The following is a 21,399-nucleotide window of genomic DNA, read 5'->3' as shown; positions in this document are numbered from 1 at the left end:
GAACAATATTCATTTTGAAACATTATTACTTTTTGAGCAATGACAGTTTTAAAAAAAAACAGCCCGCATGGCAGCTTTGTGTTATTAGAATCAACACTGCAATATTTTTTCTCAATCTATTTCACCTGTATGCTCTTATGAGGTTTTTTCTAATATTATTTTTAGAATGTTCCACGGGCCATTAAAAACTTAGCTGCAGGCCGCAAATGGACACCTCTGAGCTAGCAGTTAAAATAGAATATTTCAATCAGTCAGTACATTTCTAAATGTGCACTATGCACTCTCACCAGTTAGTATTTGAAAACCACACTCTTTTTTTGTAATTGAAAACAATAGACAGACTCTTGCACGGTCAAAATAAAGATGTGTTGTTTAATCCATGTGGTTGGTAGGAGATACAGACTGTAAGTGATTTCATTAACTATTGTCTGTTTTTAACACAAGGATCTGTCGGGCCAGAAAGGTGATTATCTGGCATCTTCACCTCTGACTTTGGCAGAATGTGCAGACTCCCATCCTCCTTGTCAAAACCGACGCTCCAGGCGCCGGGCGATAAAAAGAGAAGGTGAGTAATAACACAGCTAGCTACTGTTGGAACTCATCCTGAGTTTAACTCTTAAGTCACTCTCACAGTACAAAGAACAAGTGAAGGACATAAAATGCAGTAAAAAAACTAGTAAAGGGTAAAATGTCCAATTTTTAGATGCATTGTGATGTTTGACATTGCTCACGTCAAAAGCTCACCAATGTGGCGATGTGTTACTGGAATGCATCAGCATTTTTACTATCTTCTTAACGTAAACAACACAATGGTTACATCAGCATGGGAAAAAAAAAAGTTCCTCCTAACCCAGAAACCGCTTTAGGTGTTTACCTATTGTGATTACCACAACATTATAATGGAAAATAAGGCAACCACTGCACTGTAATATGTATGCCATAAGTAAGACTTAATTTATGACCTTTGGGCAGAAAAGACATCACGGAGTTAAGCTGCAAAATTTTAACTGAAGTGGCAAAATGAATTCAACTCTTGTGTTTTATTACAAATGCAATCATTTGTTTTTTTTCAATTGCAAGTGACGGATGCTTATGTAGTGAGACAAAAGGAAAAGTTGTGGTAAAACATGCATCAATATACATATAACACAAATATACATTAACTCTTTCATAATCAGATAGATAGATTGATAGATAGATAGATAGATAGATAGATAGATAGATAGATAGATTTATTCATTGAAATATAGTACTTTGATTAATAGATAGATAGTACTTTATTAATTCCTCCAGGAAAGTTCCCTCAGGAAAATTAAAATTCCAGCAGCAGTGTACAGAATTGAGACCAAATTTAAAAAGTAAATAATGTAAGATAACAGCTCTTGAATCATAATTGTTGAGGTGACCAAAGATTCCCGAACCTGATAAAAAAAAAACCTAAAATAAATTAAATAAAACTGTAATAAATTGAGTACAATTGCTAATGTTTAGCCCTCAGAAATTAACTCGCTGTTTTATCATCCCCACCAGCACTTCACCTTTAACTTTAAGATTATGCCAGTTAGCACAAGCCTTAAACAGCATAAACTAACCCTTTCTGGCCATAGCAGTCAGTGTTCTGTTGGTCTGATATTAACAAATAAACAAGTATGGGATTATATGTGATAGCATGTAAAATGTGTGATGTAATCTCTGATAAAAGCTGTCCTGCAGTGTGTTTACTTGTGCAAAGCTGGATAACCAATTAACATCTAATTTGTCTGTAAAAAACAAACAAGGTTGATCTTCTCTTGTATCGTCATTTATAAAAGGTAAAAATGGTATGCTACAGGCTCCTCGGAGCTAGCAGCTACACAAAAGCTAAATAAGCACACAAAGTAGACGTACATAAAAAGTGTCCTTCATTGAACAATATTGCAGTCTAAAACAGCATATTTGTCAACATAACCAAGTATCAAATTATTATAGTTGCAATCTGTGTATGTTTAGGACTTTTAAGGATTTGCACATATGACGTCTCCAGAAGCGTATAATAAATTATCCTGTAAAAAACGTGTTTGCATCATTCAACACACTGCATCGTGAGAATTATTGTGACTACTAGGTGTCCACCCAAAAACAATCATCACTCCTTCTCAACCTAAAGACAAAATATGTTAATTCCTGACAGTTAATAATCGGTAAAAACTTTTTTATACCTACCATTGTTCTCTGTTTGACTCATTTCACTTGATGGAACCTTTTTTAAAATTCCACACTGCAAAATAGTAAACAAAGAACATCGGTATCAGCCAATACTCAGAGCTCTGATATCAGTATAATATCGGAAATGAAAAAGTTATCCAATGTTATTCAATTGTACCAATACCATAACAACTCGAAATAAACTTTACAAATAAGTATATACAGTAATTCACAACAATTGTATTATTTCAACCATAATTTGTTTGTCTTGGGCAAATAAATATAGTGATTTATATTTTAGGTCCAAATGTTGTTAGAAATAAGTTTGGTCCATCTTACATTTTAGCTTGACTTCATTTTTATCGATAATTAAAATATACTGAATGTACTGTAAAAGACATCCATCAAAATATTTTACTATTTAAAAGCAATACAATTGCAAGTTACATTCAAAGGCTTAAACAATATCCCTCCTTTTTTGTATGTTTTAGACATAAGGATTTTTTCTTTATTCAAATTGATTAATCTGCTGCTATTAGCACATTTTGCTCATGCATTATTTTAATCAGCATTATGGATCTACATTCTTAATCGCCAATGGAATCAACCTTCTGAATCAAGATTCTTGCACTTTTACATTCATCCTGCTTTAATGTTTATTCCTGATTTATAATCAATTAATATTCAATCAATTAATACTTGTGTATTACTCTTCTGTTTTGATGCAGCAGTGCATATAGAGGGAATTGTGCTGAAGGGCATCTCTAGGGCCAGAATGGACAAGGAATATACCTTTGAGGTAAGATCCTTTGAGACACACGTGCGCGCGCACACACACACACACACACACACACACACACACACACACGCACACACACACACACACACTGGTAATAAGCATGATTTGTCAATGAAGATTTGTAATTTATTAGCAATGTCGTACAAAACCTAAAACCAGAGAAGTTGGCACGTTGTGTATTTCGTAAATAAAAAACAAATACAATGATTTACAAATCCTTTATATTCAATTGAATAGACTGCAAAGACAAGATTTTTAATGTTTTTTTGCAAATAATCGTTATCTTAGAATTTGATGGCATCAACACATTGCAAAAAAGTTGGCACAGGGGCATTTTTACCACCGTGTTACATGGCCTTTCCTTTTAACAACACTCAGTAAACGTTTGGGAACTGAGGAGACCAATTTTTTAAGCTTTTCAGGTGGAATTATTTCCCATTCTTGCTTGATGTACAGCTTAAGTTGTTCAACAGTCCGGGGTCGCCGTTGTGGTATTTTAGGCTTCATATTGCGCTACACATTTTCAATGGAAGACAGATCTGGACTACAGGCAGGCCAGTCTAGTATTTGCACTCTTCTTCTACAAAGCCACGATGTTGTAACACTTGGCTTGGCAAGGTCCTGCTGAAATAAGCAGGGGCGTCCATGATGACGTTGCTAGGATGGCAACATATGTTGCTCCAAAACCTGTATGTACCTTTCAGCATTAATGGTGCCTTCACAAATGTGTAAGTTACCCATGCCTTGGGCACTAATACACCCCCATACCATCACAGATGCTGACTTTTGAACTTTGCACCTATAACAATCTGGATGGTTCTTTTCCTCTTTGTTCCGGAGGACACGATGTCCACAGTTTCCAAAAACAATTGGAGATGAAGACTCGTCAGGCAACAGAATACTTTTCCACTTTGCATCAGTCCATCTTAGATGAGCTTGGGCACAGCGAAGCTGGCAACGTTTCTGGGTGTTGTTGATAAATGGCTTTCGCTTTGCATAGTAGAGTTTTAACTTGCACTTACAGATGTAGCGACCAACTGTAGTTACCGACAGTGGTTTTCTGAAGTGTTCCTGAGCCCATGTGGTGACATCCTTTGCACACTGATGTCGGTTTTTGATGCAGTACCGCCTGCGGGATCGAAGGTCCATAATATCATCACTTATGTGCAGTAATTTCTCCAGATTCTCTGAACCTTTTGATTATATTACGGACCGTAAATGGTGAAATCCCTAAATTCCTTGCAATAACTCGTTGAGAAATGTTGTTGTCAAACTGTTGGACAATTTGCTCACGCATTGGTTCAAAAAGCGGTGACCCTCGCCCCGTCCTTTTTTTTAAATGACTGAGCATCTAATGGAAGCTGCTTTTATACCCAATCATGGCACCCTCACGCATATGTTCACAAAATGGTGACCCTAGGTCCATCCTTGTTTGTGAATGAATGAGCATTTCATGGAAGCTGCTTTTATACCCAATCATGGCACCCACCTTTTCCCAGTTAGCCTGTTCACCTGTGGGATTTTCCAAATAAGTGTTTGAAGAGCATTCCTCAACTTTCTCAGTCTTTTTTTGCCACTTGTGCAAGCTTTTTTGAAACATGTTGCAGGCATCAAATTCCAATGAGCTAATATTTGCAAAAAATAACAACGTTTTCCCGTTCGAACATTAAGTACCGTATTTCCTTGAATTGCCGCCGGGGCGCTAATTAATTTAAAACCTCTTCTCACTCCTGCGCTTACCAAAGGCATGCGGTAAAAGTAAGCATGTGCTAATTATTTTAAAGCCTCTTCTCACTCTGGCACTTACCAAAGGCATGCTGTAAAAATTTGAGTGTGATGTAAGCGTGGACCTTAAATCCTACTGAATAGCTCTTAATCTTCTTCCCTTTATGCGATTTCAAATTATCAGTATTGAAATCAGCCTCCTCCATTTTGAAAATGATGACAGGGAAAGTGTCACTCGTGATGTCACAAGTTTGACCAGGCGGTAATACTAAGCATGCGCTAATTATTTTGTGAAGCGAGTTTGACCCGGCAGTAATTCAAGGCAGGCGCATACTATATGCCCTGCGGCAATTTCAGGGAATACGGTATCTTGTCTTTGCAGTAGATTCATTTGAATACATGTTGAAAAGGATTTGCACATAATTGTATTTTGTTTTTATTTACGATTTACACAACACGCCAACTTCACTGCTTTTGGGTTTTGTATTTCAAATACAAATGGGTCATGAAAATAGACCAGGATTAAGGGTTGGATTTCATGGCATTGCAAGTGAATAAGACACTTGAACAAAACGTGGATGCTTCTGAGGCTGTGCTTGATATTTAATTTTTTACCTTTATAGGTACTCAACCACACAGTATATGAATCATACTTATGGTGTTCTGACAATAACATTAGTTTCAATTGAGTATTGTCAACAAAAATAACAAACCATTGTTCAGGCGAGTGTGAATGTTGTCTGTCTATCTGTGTTGGCCCTGCGATGAGGTGGCGACTTGTCCAGGGTGTACCCCGCCTTCCGCCCGATTGTAGCTGAGATAGGCGCCAGCGCCCCCCGCGACCCCTCAAGGGAATAAGCGGTAGAAAATGGATGGATGGATGGATGTTCAGGCGGTAGTGCAATCATCTCCTTTTTGTTACCTTGGTGGAACAACTCGTCTTCCATGACTGGTGTCACAGAAAAGTATTATTTCAAATCTAGATATTTACCAATATGAACATTTTATATCGTGGTTATTGTGACCAAGATGATCACAGTTATTATGACAATATTGTTGAATGTGCTCAAAACGTACTAATACATACACTAAAAAGCTTTTAACCAAGTTTATTTAACTAAATAATATACAATAAATAGACTAACAATGTACTTTCTTTGCAGAAGAAGCCTTAAATATTGTTCTGGCTTCTTTAGATACATATTTTTATTTGAGTGTTAAAATATTTGTGTCTTCCGTTTTGATTTGTTAGAGTTTTAAAGTGTTTTTTAAAACAATGATTAAAAAGGCAAAACGGGATTTGTTTGTTTCACTTTCGGTTTATGTGACGGCACATGTATTCACTTCCTGTTGTAAAGACGTCCTAGGAACACGTATGCAAATACAGATTTCTTATGGAGTCCCTTGTCATTGATTAACTTATATTTTATATGCACTTCTTGCCACAAAACGAGCGGGGTGTCTTGACATTAAAAATACAACATTCAGAATTAGGAACACACAAAAGTACCAAAAATGTGTGTACCGATATCAATTTCCATGCATGAATTGGTAATATATTGATTCAATTGTGAAAACTGTCCATCCATTGGCATGGTGCTACAAACCCCTAACCTTCTTGCCGCCGCCTTTTTTGTGTTGCGGTGTGTTTCAAAATGAATGTGCTGGTTTTGTAGTGCCTTATCTGACATTTTGGCCAGAATCCGACAACAGCTGACTCACGCTGGTGTGGTCTTTACTTGCCCTCTTGATGTTGACAAGCAGAGCACTATCACTAAACTAACTTGGCCACTTGGTCACTCACTCCATTTCTTCATGTATTAAAAAACACAAATTAAATGATGATAAAATACGACTTTAACAATAAGCTTCATAAATCTTAAAATTAACATGTTTGGTGTCAAACTGTTTCTCTGAGGTCTCATGGTCCTAATGTTTAGTTAGGTTTTGTTGAAGAGGACAGCCGCTAATGATGACATTCATACCGAAACCTATACTTGTTGTTTGGACATATTAGCTCATCTTGCTCCATCTTGTCTGTCCGCTATTTTTTTCTTTAGCATCTTTAGCATTCTTTAGCAAAAATAAAATATTATTTTTTTCACAAAAAAATAAATTTACGATATCTTTCCAGATTTTTTTCCTTCTTATTTTTTAAAGAAATCATTGAATACAAATGACAGGGATAATCTAAAGCAAGTTTTGTGTTTATTTGATCAAAAATTATAATATTTTTCAAAGAACTACATTTTGAGCAGGTTGATTGGCAACACTAAATTGGCCCTAGTGTGTGAATGTGAGTGTGAATGTTGTCTGTCTATCTGTGTTGGCCCTGCAATGAGGTGGCGAATTGTCCAGGGTGTTCCCCGCCTTCCACCCGATTGTAGCTGAGATAGGCGCCAGGGCCCCCCGCGACCCCAAAAGGGAATAACCGGTAGAAAATGGATGGATGGATGGATACATTTCGAGCTTCCTCTGGGAAGCAATACTTCTTTCTTGATTAAAATACTTCTGTTTACAGAAATGTAACACTGCATATCGATAAAGGAAGTGCAAACTTAAAACTTCTGTCTTGATTAAAATACTTCTGTAAATTAAAAAGGTAGTATTATACATTGTATCCAAATCAAGTAACACATGGAGGACTATAGTTTGTCTCAGTAAGTGGATAAACAAAGGCTTTTTCATTAACACATTTTGGCGACTGCTTTAGTGATTGCGCTGTGCATTGTTCTTCTTTCTCATCATACATTGTATCATAGATACCTTGGGTAAATGATTTCACCATGGTAAACTACTTTTGAGCCCTTTTTTTGTTTGCGGTTTTGTTGGCAAGAAGTGTATTTCCCGCACTCTGCCTTTAATTTCGGTTCCTGGAATAGGTTTTTTTGTGCTGCTGTGTTTTATAAATAAACTTTGTCGTGTGCGGTCATTTGTTCCACACCCGTTGACGCAAAACCAAAGTACTGGCAACACTTTTCTTTTCTTTGGAACAAACATCTTGCTCCCGTTAGCATATGCATAGGCTATGTTTTGCTAGTGCTGCTAAGGAAGTAAGAGGATGGTGCAGGCTACGGAAGCTCCTGCTGGTCAAAAAGCATGCCGGAGCAAGATGAAACATTTTTTTTTGTAATTCTTAAATTCGTCTGCAACAAAAAACTCCAATATATGGATACAATTGATATATTGCTCAGGCCTACAGAGAGGTATATGTTAATTAAAAGGAACACTTGATTGAATGCATTCTTTGACTGCCCAAAAAAACAGAACAAGAACTAAAAACATACAACATGACTGCTAAAGATATATCTTATCAAGTTAATATCGATCTGGTTGTGATATTACCATTGGTATCGAATTTTGGATTGATCCTCCTACCCTAAATGGCTATCCGTCATTCATTTTCTATACCATGGACTCTGGGCAAGAGGTGGAGTACACCCTGGACTGGTCACCTGTCAATCACAGGACATACTATTCAAAGTCTCAAATTAGTTGATCATGCATGTTTTTGAGATGTGGACATGCTGACTGCACAAAGGGATGCATTGACAGATACTGACACCCATCGATCTCTTGGCTGTGTGGCCGACTGTGAAACAAACAAGACAAGTCTATCATAGGAAAACAGGACGGCATTACAATCTCTTTTTATGAAAGCTTTTAATATCATCATAAAACCATTAAACACATTGTTTAAAGGAAGTGTTTATACCTGCATAAAAATGTACAGTGACAGATAGAGATGAGAAACAAACCGCCTTGTTGGCTTGAAATGTATAATTAAGTCATTATTTCCCATCTGTTTCTAAACTAAACACATGTGCCGCATACACAAGCGTTTCCCAGACTTTTTTTTATGGAGACCTACTTGATAGTGTTGCAGAACATCATGACCTAATTCCTAAAATGCTGTTGAGACATTTTTAAATAGACCAGGATATATGTGTTTGCAAAATGGGCCATTTGTTTAAGTACACATTTGAAATATAGATGAATAGTAGGTTAATTTTGTTCAAGACTGCATTGTTAGGCTACAGAGAGGCTGTTTACGTTGTCCAAAATACTTTTCAGGATGAAGGACAACATGACATTAGCAGTTAGTAAAGTTTACATACTCATTGTGTGTATGTTTAAGACCTTTAAGTATTTATTTACATACGGTATTTCTTCTTACATGTGGCGGGTTGAATGATTATAAAGAATAACACCTGGAGATAGGTTGATTGGCAACACTAAATTGGCCCGAGTGTGTGAATGTGAGTGTGAATGTTGTCTGTCTATCTGTGTTGGCCCTGTGATGAGGTGGCGACTTGTCCAGGTTGTACCCCGCCTTCCGCCCGATTGTAGCTGAGATAGGCACCAGCGCCCCCCGCGACTCCGAAGGGAATAAGCGGTAGAAAATTGATGGAGAAACTTCATGTCGACTAGCCTCAGTTGGTTGACTCAGTCAACATAAGTGGTTGACAACATAACCAGAACTGAAACTAGCCCTAGCTTTCGCATTTGCTTGTGAATTCGTCGAGATACATAAGGAAAATGAATGAGGATCAAGGATTTATGGCAGTGTTTTGACAGTTAAACACAAATAGGACTTGCACTGTATGTCATATTCTCCTGAGAATCAGCATCCTTTGCGGCCCACATTTGTGTTTTGCATAACTGTTATTTTCCCCTGAAATTTGTAAATTTGACACAAACTAAAATAGTTCCCCGGAGCATATTGAGGGGAAAATAAGTCTTTGATTCAAGATTGCTGTTTTCATTATGACTTCTGACTTATTCATTGTTATATGTACAGTGCATTTACACTCACTAATTAATATGTTGTTCTAATCCTCTTGTAACTTTTCCATGCACTGTTTCAGGTAAAGTGGTCCGACTCTTCCTCTAGTAACGTGACCAAGACTCATCTGGAACTGGAAAATTTTCTTTTTAAGGTAAACTATCTATCCATCCATTTTCTACCGCTTGTCCATTTTTGGGATTGCAGGGGGTGCTGGAGCCTATCTCAGCTACATTTGGGCGGAAGGCGGTGTACACCTTGGACACTAAACTCGTTAAATTGTGCTTGTGTTTACAGAAGGTTAGCTTTCACAGTGCAATGTCTAATCACAAACATTGTGTACATTATAGAACCACTTGATTTTTTTTTTCGAGCATTCAGTTAATTTTGCACTGCCATACTGAAATAGTAATTTAATCGCTGCTCAATTTGGTACATAAATGTACTTGATTTACTAAGATGAAAATACCACGCACGCGGCAGCGTGTGCAAACAGTAAAATAGCGTGTACTATGAGTTTTGTGTGTTATCTACTAACATAAATAAATAAACAAACAAAAGAGGATTTTGCATGCACAATGGGGCTTTTACCACGGAGACATTTGATAATTTTCTGCACATTCATGTTACCAGCAGCACAAATCTAAAATCTGTAACACCTTTTTTGAATCGCAATCTAAACAACAGAAACATGCGTATGCACACTGACACTTAATTTTTTGCGTGAGGCTGAGGAACGCATCGCCAGCGCAGTTGAGCATCTGAAACGACTCGAACTTAAGAAAATGCACAATGAAAGATGTATTTTCATGTAGTAGATATAATGGTAATATATTTCCTAAGTAAATAAAAAATCACTTGCATTGAAAAAAAATATTGAATGACACCAAAATGCATAAATTGAATTCATTTTAATCAGCCCCTTAAATCATCCAGCAGCTATAAAATTATAAAAGGAAATTGCTGAATATAGAATATGTCTAATATTTTTATATTTCTGTCAGTCCAAATATGTTGACACACACATGTAGGACAAAGGATTGTTTGTCCATTGTCTGTCTTTGTGTTACACGCTAGCATTTAACTGTTAGCAAAAAAAATATACGATTGCACCTTCAGAGAATACAGTTAAAAACATTTTATGTACACTTTGAGGTCAATGCAAGATGATAGGTTGATATTCTCACAGTAGCAACAAGCAGTGCTTTTTTCCACCTGCTGTGTTTTTTTTTTTGCAATATTTTGTTGAGTTGGTCTGTCTCCTCCTCCCAGGCTAGAGGATGATGATTGTTAAACAAAGACAATCTGTTATTAAACAACGAGCTGGTTCTACAGTCCAGGCTATTGATATCGCTGCTGTGTCTGAGACCGATACCCAGTTTTATATCCCCAATGATGTCATCTTAGCTACATCAATTCCTTTCTCCAAAAGCTGGTTCCTTCCTGTATGTGTATTGGCCCATGATCAATACACATTGGGCCCAGAACGAGTTCCATGTGCGTCCGGCCATAGATCAAGTTGGGTCACTATGTGTTTAAAGGCCAAGCCGGATGCTTAAACATGGAACATCTGTGAACAAGGGTGTGACGTCTCTTACATCTGCCTTCAACTGTCCTCTGGGCCGTCTTTCAGCTCATCTTAGAGCGACGTGGTGCAGTTTAGCATGCACGTGTGTGTAGCACCAAAAGGCCCTTAAGTTAATATCTGTCAAAAATGAGCATTAAACTGTGGTTATACTGACACTATGGTAAAAAAAACATGTGACGTCATACTACACTAGCTACTACAACAGCGCAAGAAATTAGGCATTAGAACGACCACAATATTTACATCTCTGTGTCTTGACTGATTGCTGGGTTTAATGTGACATCACATCCGGCTGCCGTCGCCTCGGACTCAAGCATTTGGTGAGAAAACACAGTGTTCCTTGCAAGAATCAAATTAAAAGTTGAAAATGGTTCTTAAAGAGATTTTGGTAAAAGTTGTTACATAATTTCCAAGATAGTCCATTATAGGGTTGTCCCGATCCGATATTTGGATCGGATCGGCCGCCGATATTTGCCAAAAAAATGCGTATCGGCAAGGCATGGGAAAATGCCGATCCAGATCCAGTTAAAAAAACGCACCAATTTAAGTGATACATTTCACTCTTCTGCTGCTCCCTACGCTCCGTTCCGTATTTTCCAGCACACCTCCAACACATCCACAGGTCTGTGTTCTAACCGTTAAGACGGCCGTGTGAATTAAAAGTTACGGTAAAAATGTCAGCTGTGTGGGATTGTTTTACCCCACAAAAACGAAAAAGATGAAGAGGTGGAGTGCAAAACATGCCACAATAAAGTCAAGCGTGGTGGTAAATTTGTAAGACATTTTAATGACTCTTGAGAGTGAGAGGCTTTTTAGCACTCATCATTGATGAACACAAGAGCAGGCTGACACCTGAGCATCTTGAAGTGCTCGTCTTTGTTAGAAAGAATCTCCCCATTATGCTTGGACTTAAATTGTTTGAACTACAATAATAAATGTCTCATGTTCCATAGTAATCACTAAATATTGTTGAAACTAACATTGCTGGACAACAGGTAAGCAATTTACCTCACATTAAAACATGAAATTCACTACATTAAAAAAATGCAGACATGAATTATAAATCTCAGCAAAATGTTTAATTTGCAACAGATCAACTGTATAAACTTATTAGTGAATTGAATGACAACAACAAAAAATAAAGCTCACACGGCATTCATTAACATCCATCAAATAGGTTACTTCCTTGGGGTGCTAGATAAAATCCATTCACATTTGTACCGCAATTCCTATTCATTACGTCGCCAGTCACTGTGCATGGACATCATAAATCAGCAGCCAAATTAGCTTTTGTAACCTGTAACCTATTTTGAAAATGTGCTATTTATTTATTTGTATTTATTTAATTATTAAAAAAATAATTTTGAGTCGTGTTTTTTTAAGATTCACATAATCTCTGTTACTTACAATGAACAAATACTTTGAACATTGTCTTTCATGATTACAATTTAATGAATGTATCATCCAGATGGAAAGAAATTATGTATCCGTAACTTGTACTTCGACTCCTTCTGAGTGTAGAGGGAAGTGTGGTCAACCAGATGGTTTAAAAACCCTACTTTGGTGACGTTGAATCTTTTAATTTCATAAGACTGTATGGATGCATTCCAATTCATAATAGCGTATAGATCCACCTATTGATTTTTATGATATCCGGTTTGTGTATTCACCTCCAAGCCTTTAAAATACTCACTTCTGCGCTGTTGAATCTAAATAAACAGGAGCCATATTAAATGTTTGCCTTCCATATGAAAACCTGAAGAAAAGGGGGCGTCAGGGGCTCTTGGTCATGTATTTGCAATCCAGCAATGTTTTGCCTCAAGCCTTTTCTATCAATCAATCAAAGTTTACTTATATAGACCTTAATCGGAAATGTCTCAAAGGGCTGCACATCAGGGGAAGAAAAAACTTAACTGATGCAAAGAGGAGTGGTCCATCTTGGGTCCCGACTTGGAGGAGAGCAGAAAAGAGACACAGCAGATGAACTGATTTGATCAAATGATTTCCTACTTTGACACTAGAGTTAAATTAAACATGCACATCTATACCAAATAACCAATTCAAATTGCAGCAGACCTACCAAATAACCTTGCAGTAGACCTCCCCATTTTTGTCATGATTTGACTTTGGTTTTTGTACACGATTTTTATACAGTGGTGGGACAGTTGGTTACGCATTATAATGTGTTAATGTCAGCTTACCATCCTTTTTTTCTGCAGCTTCCTAAAGATCAGTGCACTGAGACCTTTGAGAAAGGCCTCCTGAGACTTTTGAGCCAAGGGGACTATTACGAGAGCAGAGAAGTCGAGGAAAGCCTCAGGTAGATTTCCTATTTGCAGCACCGACACATGTTTTAAAGCTACAACACCCATTTCTGCTTGCCCGCTAAGCACTGCATGCTTGCACACCAGTACACACGCACACACGCACACACACACACACACACACACACACACACACACACACACACACACACACACACACACACACACACACACACACACAGAGGACATCAGTTTCATTTCTGTGGACCCTGTCGATTAGAGATTTAACGATATTAAGGCACGGTACAATATTAAAATATATATATATATATATATATATATATATATATATATATATATATGTATATATATATATATATATATATAAAGACTTTAAAAATGCCAATGTGTGTAAAATTAAGTGGCAGGATTGTTTAGTATTAACACGCTTACTATAATTAAACACAAACATAGTGCTAAAATATTCTAATCATATTTATTACGACAAGTATTTTATGTGCAAAGGGAAAATCCACTGTCTCTCAACTTTTAACTTTGTGAGACACAGTGTCTTCTACAGTGGTCATTTTTTTCTATCAGTTTAGAAAATGCAATTTCTCAGAAAATTTACCTCCCATTTTAACTTCTTATAACGTAAATACCTCACTTTGCTGGTTTCATCTTTTCCGGATGATCTTTGGTGTGCCGCACAGTGCGTCTCGACCGAGTCTGTTTTCACCAGTGTTTGTTTGCAACATAACTAAGACAGTTACATTGCCAATATACCTGTGTAAGTGCGTCTTGGTCATGGCATGAAAATAATGTCATCACATTATTTGCTATGATGTAGGGCTTGGCGATATATCGATATAAACAATATATAGCGGGTTTGCCTCTGTGCGATATATAAAATTACTATAACGTAGGGCTGGGCGATATATCAATATATACGATATATCGCGGGTTTGTCTCTGTGCGATATAGAAAATTACTATATCGTAATATTGGAGTATACGTTCTCACGCAGGACTTTTAGCTGCGGGCGTACACTTCAGGCTCTCCTCTCTCTTTCCCGTGTCTCCTTCTCACAGACAAGCAGGCGCACATTCTTACATACCTCACAAACTGTCACGTCACATAGGTGACGTGCTAACGTTAGCTGCTAACATAGTCTTACGAGAGAAAGATGGTGCGGATCTGGTAACAAATGAAGGAAGACTTAATTCCTAATAAAAACAGCAGGGTTTCCATCGTCTGGCGGTAGTTTGGCTTCAAGTGGGAATATGTGGAACAGACAACCTTAATTTGTCAAGTGTGGGGGGGGAAGCGTTGCTATAAAAAGTAGCATTACTGCTAATATGTAGCATCGTTTGTAAAGTCACTCGCTAGAGTATGAAGAGAATTTCATAACCGTAGGAAGAATACACTTTGATTTCCTATTATGCAACTCATTTTTATTTGACACTTTAAATGTCTCTGACAATCTTGCAATTTATGTTTTGGAAATGACTTGAATGTTTGAACCATTGCATAATAACTTTAATAAATACACTTTGGTTCAATTGATTTAGTTGTGATTTCCATCGCTGCATGAAAGTTTAAAAGTAGCATATATTAATGCAGTATGAAGAAGAATGTTTTAATGTATACACCTAGAATCATCATACTGCTGTGATTATATGCATCAAGTGTTCATTCAAGGCCAAGGCAAAATATCGATATATATATCGTATATCGCGATATGGCCTAAAAATATTCTGATATTAAAGAAAGGCAACATCGCCCAGCACTACTATATCGTAATATTCCAGTATACATTCTCACGCAGTTGCTTTTAGCTGTGGGCATTACACTACAGGCGTTTCTCACTCCTTCTTATCTCTCCTTCTCACAGAGACGTAAAACAAGCCCACCTTCGTACATACGTCACATACTGTCGCGCTTGTAGCGTCATACACCCTCACCGAGCAGACAGGTAGCAGCATGGCTAACGTTAGCTGAGGCAGGTCGTGCAAGCGGAGCGGTGCGAGTGACATTACAAGAGAGAGAAACGGAAACTGATCACAAATGGAGGAAAAACAATTAATGCCCAAAAAAACAGCAGGGGGTCCATCATCTGGCGGTGGTTTGGCTTCAAGCGGGAAGATATTCAGCAGCAGCAATATGCAAAGTATGCAGCAGAAGTGTTGCTACAAAAGGTAGCAGCACTACTATTTTGTTCTTTCATTTAAAAAGTCACCCGCGAGAGAATGAAGAGTATTTAATAAATACAGTTTTGGTAAATTGACTTAGTTGTGATTTCCCTCTCTGCATGAAAGTTTAAATTGAGCATATATTAATGCAGTATGAAGAAGAATGTTTTAATGTAGACTCATAGAATTATCATACTGCTGTGATTATATGCATCAGGTGTTCATTCAAGGCTAAGGCAAAATATCGAGATATATATTGTATATCGTGATATGGCATAAAAATATTGAGATATTAATAAAAGCCAATATCGCCCAGCCCTACTATGATGCCTATCTTTTTTTTTAAAAAGGCAAACATTTTGAGGTCAATGCAAGATGATAGCTTTAGGTTGATATTTTCACAGTAGCAACAAGCAGTGCTTTTTTTTCAGTTGCTGTGTTGTCTTTGTGATAAATCTTCTTTCTTACATAATATTGTTTTGGAGCATTATTGTAACAGTACCATCAACAGAATTGCTAAGTGCTAAACATACAAACTAACCATAACAAACCATGATAAAACAAACACTTACTGTAATATTTCCACTCTCGCTGGGATGCCGACCGACGGAACGCTCACATAATCTCGTTTGGATGAATAATTATTCCCAGTCCTCAAAAAAGGTTAAAACATTTGTTGCAACTATGTCTTTTCTGCTATCTCTTTGATTTTAAAGTGGACCAGTGTGTCGGTCCACAGCCACATTTGTCTACTACCAGGTAAATGATGCATAAATTATAATCTAGAATTTACTTTTACCAAGTATAAGATGAAGCCGAAGCAGCCGCCATCTTATAGTGCGTCAACAATAGCAGCATAAAGTTAAAGTACCAATGATTGTCACACACACTAGGTGTGGCGAAATTATTCTCTGCATTCGACTCAACACCGCGCCCGGGAATCATTTTTGGTGATTTAACCCCCAATTCCAACTATTGAAGCTGAGTGCCAAGCAGGGAGGTAATGGGTCCCGTTTTTATAGTTTTTGGTATGACTCAGCCGAGGTTTGAACTCACATAGCATTAGCTCACAGCTCAATGTGCCGCTGAAATAGTCCATCAGCGTTAGCGCTTATAATAACAAAATCACTCATATTTGGTTCATTTTCAGGTCATAACATGTATATAGAGTATTTTTGGCTGTTTTGAGATGTATTTTAGAGTTTTATGGGTGCAATAGAGGAACACATATGCTAAATTGTAAATAAATACCTATTATTTACTATTTAGCATATGTGTTCTTGTCTTAATTAAGGATTGTGAATGATAAACTCCACATCTCTTTCCAATATTTGCGTATTTCCAGTATGACTGATCTGATAACATGGTCAGAGTGCAGAAGCTTAAGTGATGTAGAATATACGGAAATCGCCAAAAATATACCGGAGCGGAATATTCAAATGGGCTGACTGAATTTGTGGCTTTTTGTGATGTTTAAACTTTATTTTTACATGCTCTGCAAATCGTAAATACGATTGATATGGTTTAATGCAGGGGTGCCCATTATGTCAATTATGAGCTACCGATCGATCGCTAGCTACCGGTCGATCACGGAGGGCGTGTCAGTCGATCGCCAGCAGGCATTAAAAAAAGTTTTAAAATTAACGATCATCAATCTTCACTATGACATCACTTTCATCACTTGATTGACATTTGCAGCACCCGAGGATCTTGTGAGATAACGCTGGTTGCAGCGGGCTCAATATCAAGAAAAAAACGACTGACAGGAAGAAGAAAAAGTATTTTTATCTCAACAGACTTTTTGTGCTTGTTGTCAAAACCCCAAAGACCGACCGCTCAGTTCCTGTCTTCACAATAAAAGTGCTGCTCTATCCTGCCTGGGCTAACACAATAAGATTGTCAGAAAGCTAGCACACACAAGCTAGCAAGCTACGGAGTTTTCCGTCAATGTTTTTCTTGTAAAGTGTATGAAATCGAATATGAAAAAGGACAAATAAGATGCCAAAATCCAACCACTTTCATGTGGTATTAAAAAGAAAAGAGTACTACTGTGAATACTGTCTAATTCCAGTCAATGCCAGTAATCAGAATACACCGACTTTAATTGTTGTTTTTATCAAATAAAATAATCTGTATGTTATGGCTATGGTTTGAGTTTATTGCGAATACAATTACAACATGATACATGTCTTAAACATGCTTGTATTTTTATTAAACATCTTTAACATGTTAACAAAAATATCTCTTTCATAAATAAATACATTTTAGTTATAAATATACAGTATATATGTGTGTATTTATGTGTATATATATATATATATGCACACACAAATAATAGGCTCTATATATTTCAAACTGTAATGACACCTACATTATTAGATATTGTTAGCTTAAGATTGGCAATAAAAGTTGAAAGGAGCATCAGATTTTGTGTGACTTCTTCTGGATGCTACAATACATTAAATTTATGTTTTCATGTAAAACACCCTAATCTTTAAAGTATGGCGGCTTTTATCAATTATATGTATGGAAAACCCTGGTACTGCATCCCCCAAAAAATTGCACATTACACACTGCACATACGTACACAATAGGAAAAAAAACCAGCGCTTCAGGACATCAAACCTTATCAGCCATCTGTAACGGCATTATCGCTATGACAGTGTTTTTAAAGCCTACAAATATGCCTGCTGCTAAATTAGCTGCCTCAAATCACAAACTAAAGTCAAATAAACATTTTAATAATAGTACATAAATTGGTTATTGGTATCTGTCTTCAGAAGCAGCAAGTTATCTCTATTGTCGGCTTAAAAAATAAAATATTGTGCATCCATAGTAAGCACCACATCATGTCGACTACAAAAAAATTTGATAATTCAAAGACTGATGCTATTATTATTAATTACAAAGACATAATTAAAAGTTGGCCTTCTTTCTGGACATGTCGAATGGTGTTAATGTGATTTTATTTCATGTAACATGTTCACCAAGTAAGATCTCTGATGATTTTTTTTCCTGGTGCTACTCCATTTAGGGAAAAGTTCCTTGCTGCCCCTCCAATTTTCAGACAGGCCAGAAAGGTGTGCAGCTTCTTCAACTGTGACTCCAGTTACTCTACAAAACTCTCTTGCTGCCGATGTAAGTATTTTCAACACAGCTGATCTGATCAAATGTTGTGTTCTTTACCTACAGGTCCAAACATGACATTTTTCTATTCCGTAAAAATTCTGCGCAAGTTTACTTATAATCAGAGCTGATGACTACTGCAGGGAAGACTTTACAACACGTGTTATGTGATGTTCTCTCTACAGGCAACTCCCAGCTGGGGAAAAACTTCCAAGGAAATATTTCTGATGCCTCCAGTCAGGATGAAGGTGACAGCTCAGCAACCTACTCTTTTTCCTCCTTGATGCTATAATTACTGCTGCAATTAAACTGAAAATATTTGGGGTTTAATGGAGGAATTAACCATTTTTTTGTGTGTTTATGTTTTGAAATGCTATTGCTTTTAACTAGTCATGTGGAAAAAACTTTTATTGGTGGTCCTCTGTTTAGATAAAGTTACTTTCCTCCGACGGTGATGTTAGTTGAGTTTTAACTTAACTAATATCTAAATGAACAGTTGGGTCAGTCAGACTGTACACAGAACATTTCAAATACATCTAAAACACAGTCATAAAATAATGACAGTATTTCCCACGGACTCTTATGCGGCATGGCTGGGACAGTGTTAATATGTCATACTATATAATTAGCTATAATACAGTCAAATATGTGTTATTCGTATTCAATTAAATATCACCTTACAAAAACTAACAATGAGATCACCATCCTGCGCCACTGTCACTTGGTTACCCTGAAATAAAGAGTAAAAAGCCACATACATTGCGTGCTTGCTTGTGCTGCTGAGAAAGACTGTTGCCCAATTTTAAAACTTTAATTTTCAAAACACTTAATGTAGTCGTGTTTTGTGGAACATGATTAAAATATTACTTGGAAGGCAAAGTTCTAACTGGCTGTATCACAAGATATTGAATGAAAAATATTTTTTGTCCCGATTTTTTTTGGACTTGTGGCAGACCTAAATTTACTTGTCGCGGGCCGCCACAAGTAAATGACTGTATGGAAAACACTGTGAAATTGCAAAAATCTTCATCTAATTGTGACTCTTCGAAAGTTAGATTATCCTTTACCTTGACCGCATTAAATATACAAGAGAAGTCAGACACCAACAGTTCCATTATAGTGTGTTTTATTCACATAAGATTATTTGTATGACGTACTTTAACATTATGAACATTCTTTAAGGCCCACTTGGAATCAGACCTTTTTGATAAAATGGCATTTCACGGTGGCAGAGGGGTTAGTGCGTCTGCCTCACAATACGAAGTTCCTGCAGTCCTGGGTTCAAATCCAGGCTCGGGATCTTTCTGTGTGGAGTTTGTATGTTCTCCCCGTGAATGCGTGGGTTCCCTCCGGGTACTCCGGCTTCCTCCCACTTCCAAAAACATGCACCTGGGGATATGTTGATTGGCAACACTAAATTGGCCCTAGTGTGTGAATGTGAGTGTGAATGTTGTCTGTCTATCTGTGTTGGCCCTGCGATGAGGTGGCGACTTGTCCAGGGTGTACCCCGTCTTCCGCCCGATTGTAGCTGAGATAGGCGCCAGGGCCCCCCGCGACCCCAAAAGGGAATAAGCGGTAGAAAATGGATGCATGGATGGATGGATGGATGGGCATTTAAAAAAGTATTATTTATATTCTTTCTCAAATTATGGAAATCCAATTAATCCGGTCCAAACATTCAGAAATAACACACTTCACTTTAATTTTTTTCTGTGTATCTCATGACATTTTATATACAAAATGTAATTATACAATATGTTCTCTCATATTTTTTCAACCTAGAATCATACAGCCAGAGAGACAAGAAGAAGCATGGAACCAAGAGTACCAGTCAATGGTGAGTAAAATAACTCTTATTTTGAATAGTAGGAAATAGTTTCAGGCAAACATGCATGCAATACTACTGCGGCTTATTTGACCCAACACGGGAAACCTCGCCCGGCTCGGACACGTAAAGAACTGACAGATTGATAGCTCTTTCTGTTTTTTTTTTTGTGCTTTTATTGTCTTTAGTCCGTCTTGTACTAAAGGCCCTCGGGGAGACAGTCGGAGGGGGCCTCACGTTGCCGAGCTCAGCGTTCCAGCAGAAAGGAGGAAGAGAAGCTGCACCTTGAGGAGCACGCTGGAGTGTGAACAGGTGAGCAGGGTCCTCTACAACCTGCCATCACGTCCGCTTTACCTCCATAGTAATAGCGAGTCGGGCCAGCCACATTAATTGTGTCTTTTATGCACACACTTAAGTGAATGCAATACATACTTGATCAACAGCCATACAGGTCACAATGAGGGTGGCCGTATAAACAACTTTGACACTGTTACAAATATGCGCCGCACTGTGAACCAAAATACCAAACAAGAATGACAAGACACATTTCGGGAGAACATCCTCACCGTAACACAACATAAACACAACAGAACAAATGCCCAGAACCCCTTGCAGCACTAACTCTTCCGGGACGCTACAATAAACACCCCGCTACCACCGAACCCCGCCCCCCCATAAATTTACTGTGAGACCCCATTTTTATGACTTGATGGGGTCCCTAGGACCCCGTTTTGAGGATTCCTAGCCCAAGGCTTATCAGTATTCATAATGTGTAAATATTACATATGTTATATTTTACATTGCTACTGTGGTACATTATTAGTCTATTTCATATTTATTGTTTTCGCCCTCTTTTTGTGCCCTTGTGTGCATTATCCTTACCATCCTTATCCTTTCCATCCTTTGTAAC

The 21,399-nt window shown here is 37.5% G+C and overlaps 1 protein-coding gene across 2 annotated transcripts in view; it reads left to right on the top strand.

The window, feature by feature from the left end:
• Positions 1–21,399, top strand: part of zcchc2 (zinc finger, CCHC domain containing 2) — a 43,403-nt gene that overhangs the window by 6,180 nt on the left and 15,824 nt on the right. The window contains exons 2-9 of one of the 2 annotated variants that reach the window (XM_061922173.1): positions 445–565; positions 2,916–2,983; positions 9,577–9,648; positions 13,302–13,402; positions 18,573–18,676; positions 18,850–18,912; positions 20,447–20,501; positions 20,678–20,801. In XM_061922173.1, the coding sequence (XP_061778157.1) occupies positions 445–565; positions 2,916–2,983; positions 9,577–9,648; positions 13,302–13,402; positions 18,573–18,676; positions 18,850–18,912; positions 20,447–20,501; positions 20,678–20,801 (708 nt within the window). Of the gene's footprint in view, positions 1–444; positions 566–2,912; positions 2,984–9,576; positions 9,649–13,301; positions 13,403–18,572; positions 18,677–18,849; positions 18,913–20,446; positions 20,502–20,677; positions 20,802–21,399 lie in introns of both variants that reach the window. The other variant, XM_061922172.1, reaches the window with a different exon arrangement.

This window comes from Nerophis ophidion, linkage group LG15 (assembly GCF_033978795.1).
Source record: "Nerophis ophidion isolate RoL-2023_Sa linkage group LG15, RoL_Noph_v1.0, whole genome shotgun sequence".
Taxonomy (NCBI): Eukaryota; Metazoa; Chordata; class Actinopteri; order Syngnathiformes; family Syngnathidae; genus Nerophis; species Nerophis ophidion.
The sequence above is the reverse complement of the archived record's forward strand: the minus strand, read 5'-3'. Positions and strand labels throughout refer to the sequence as shown.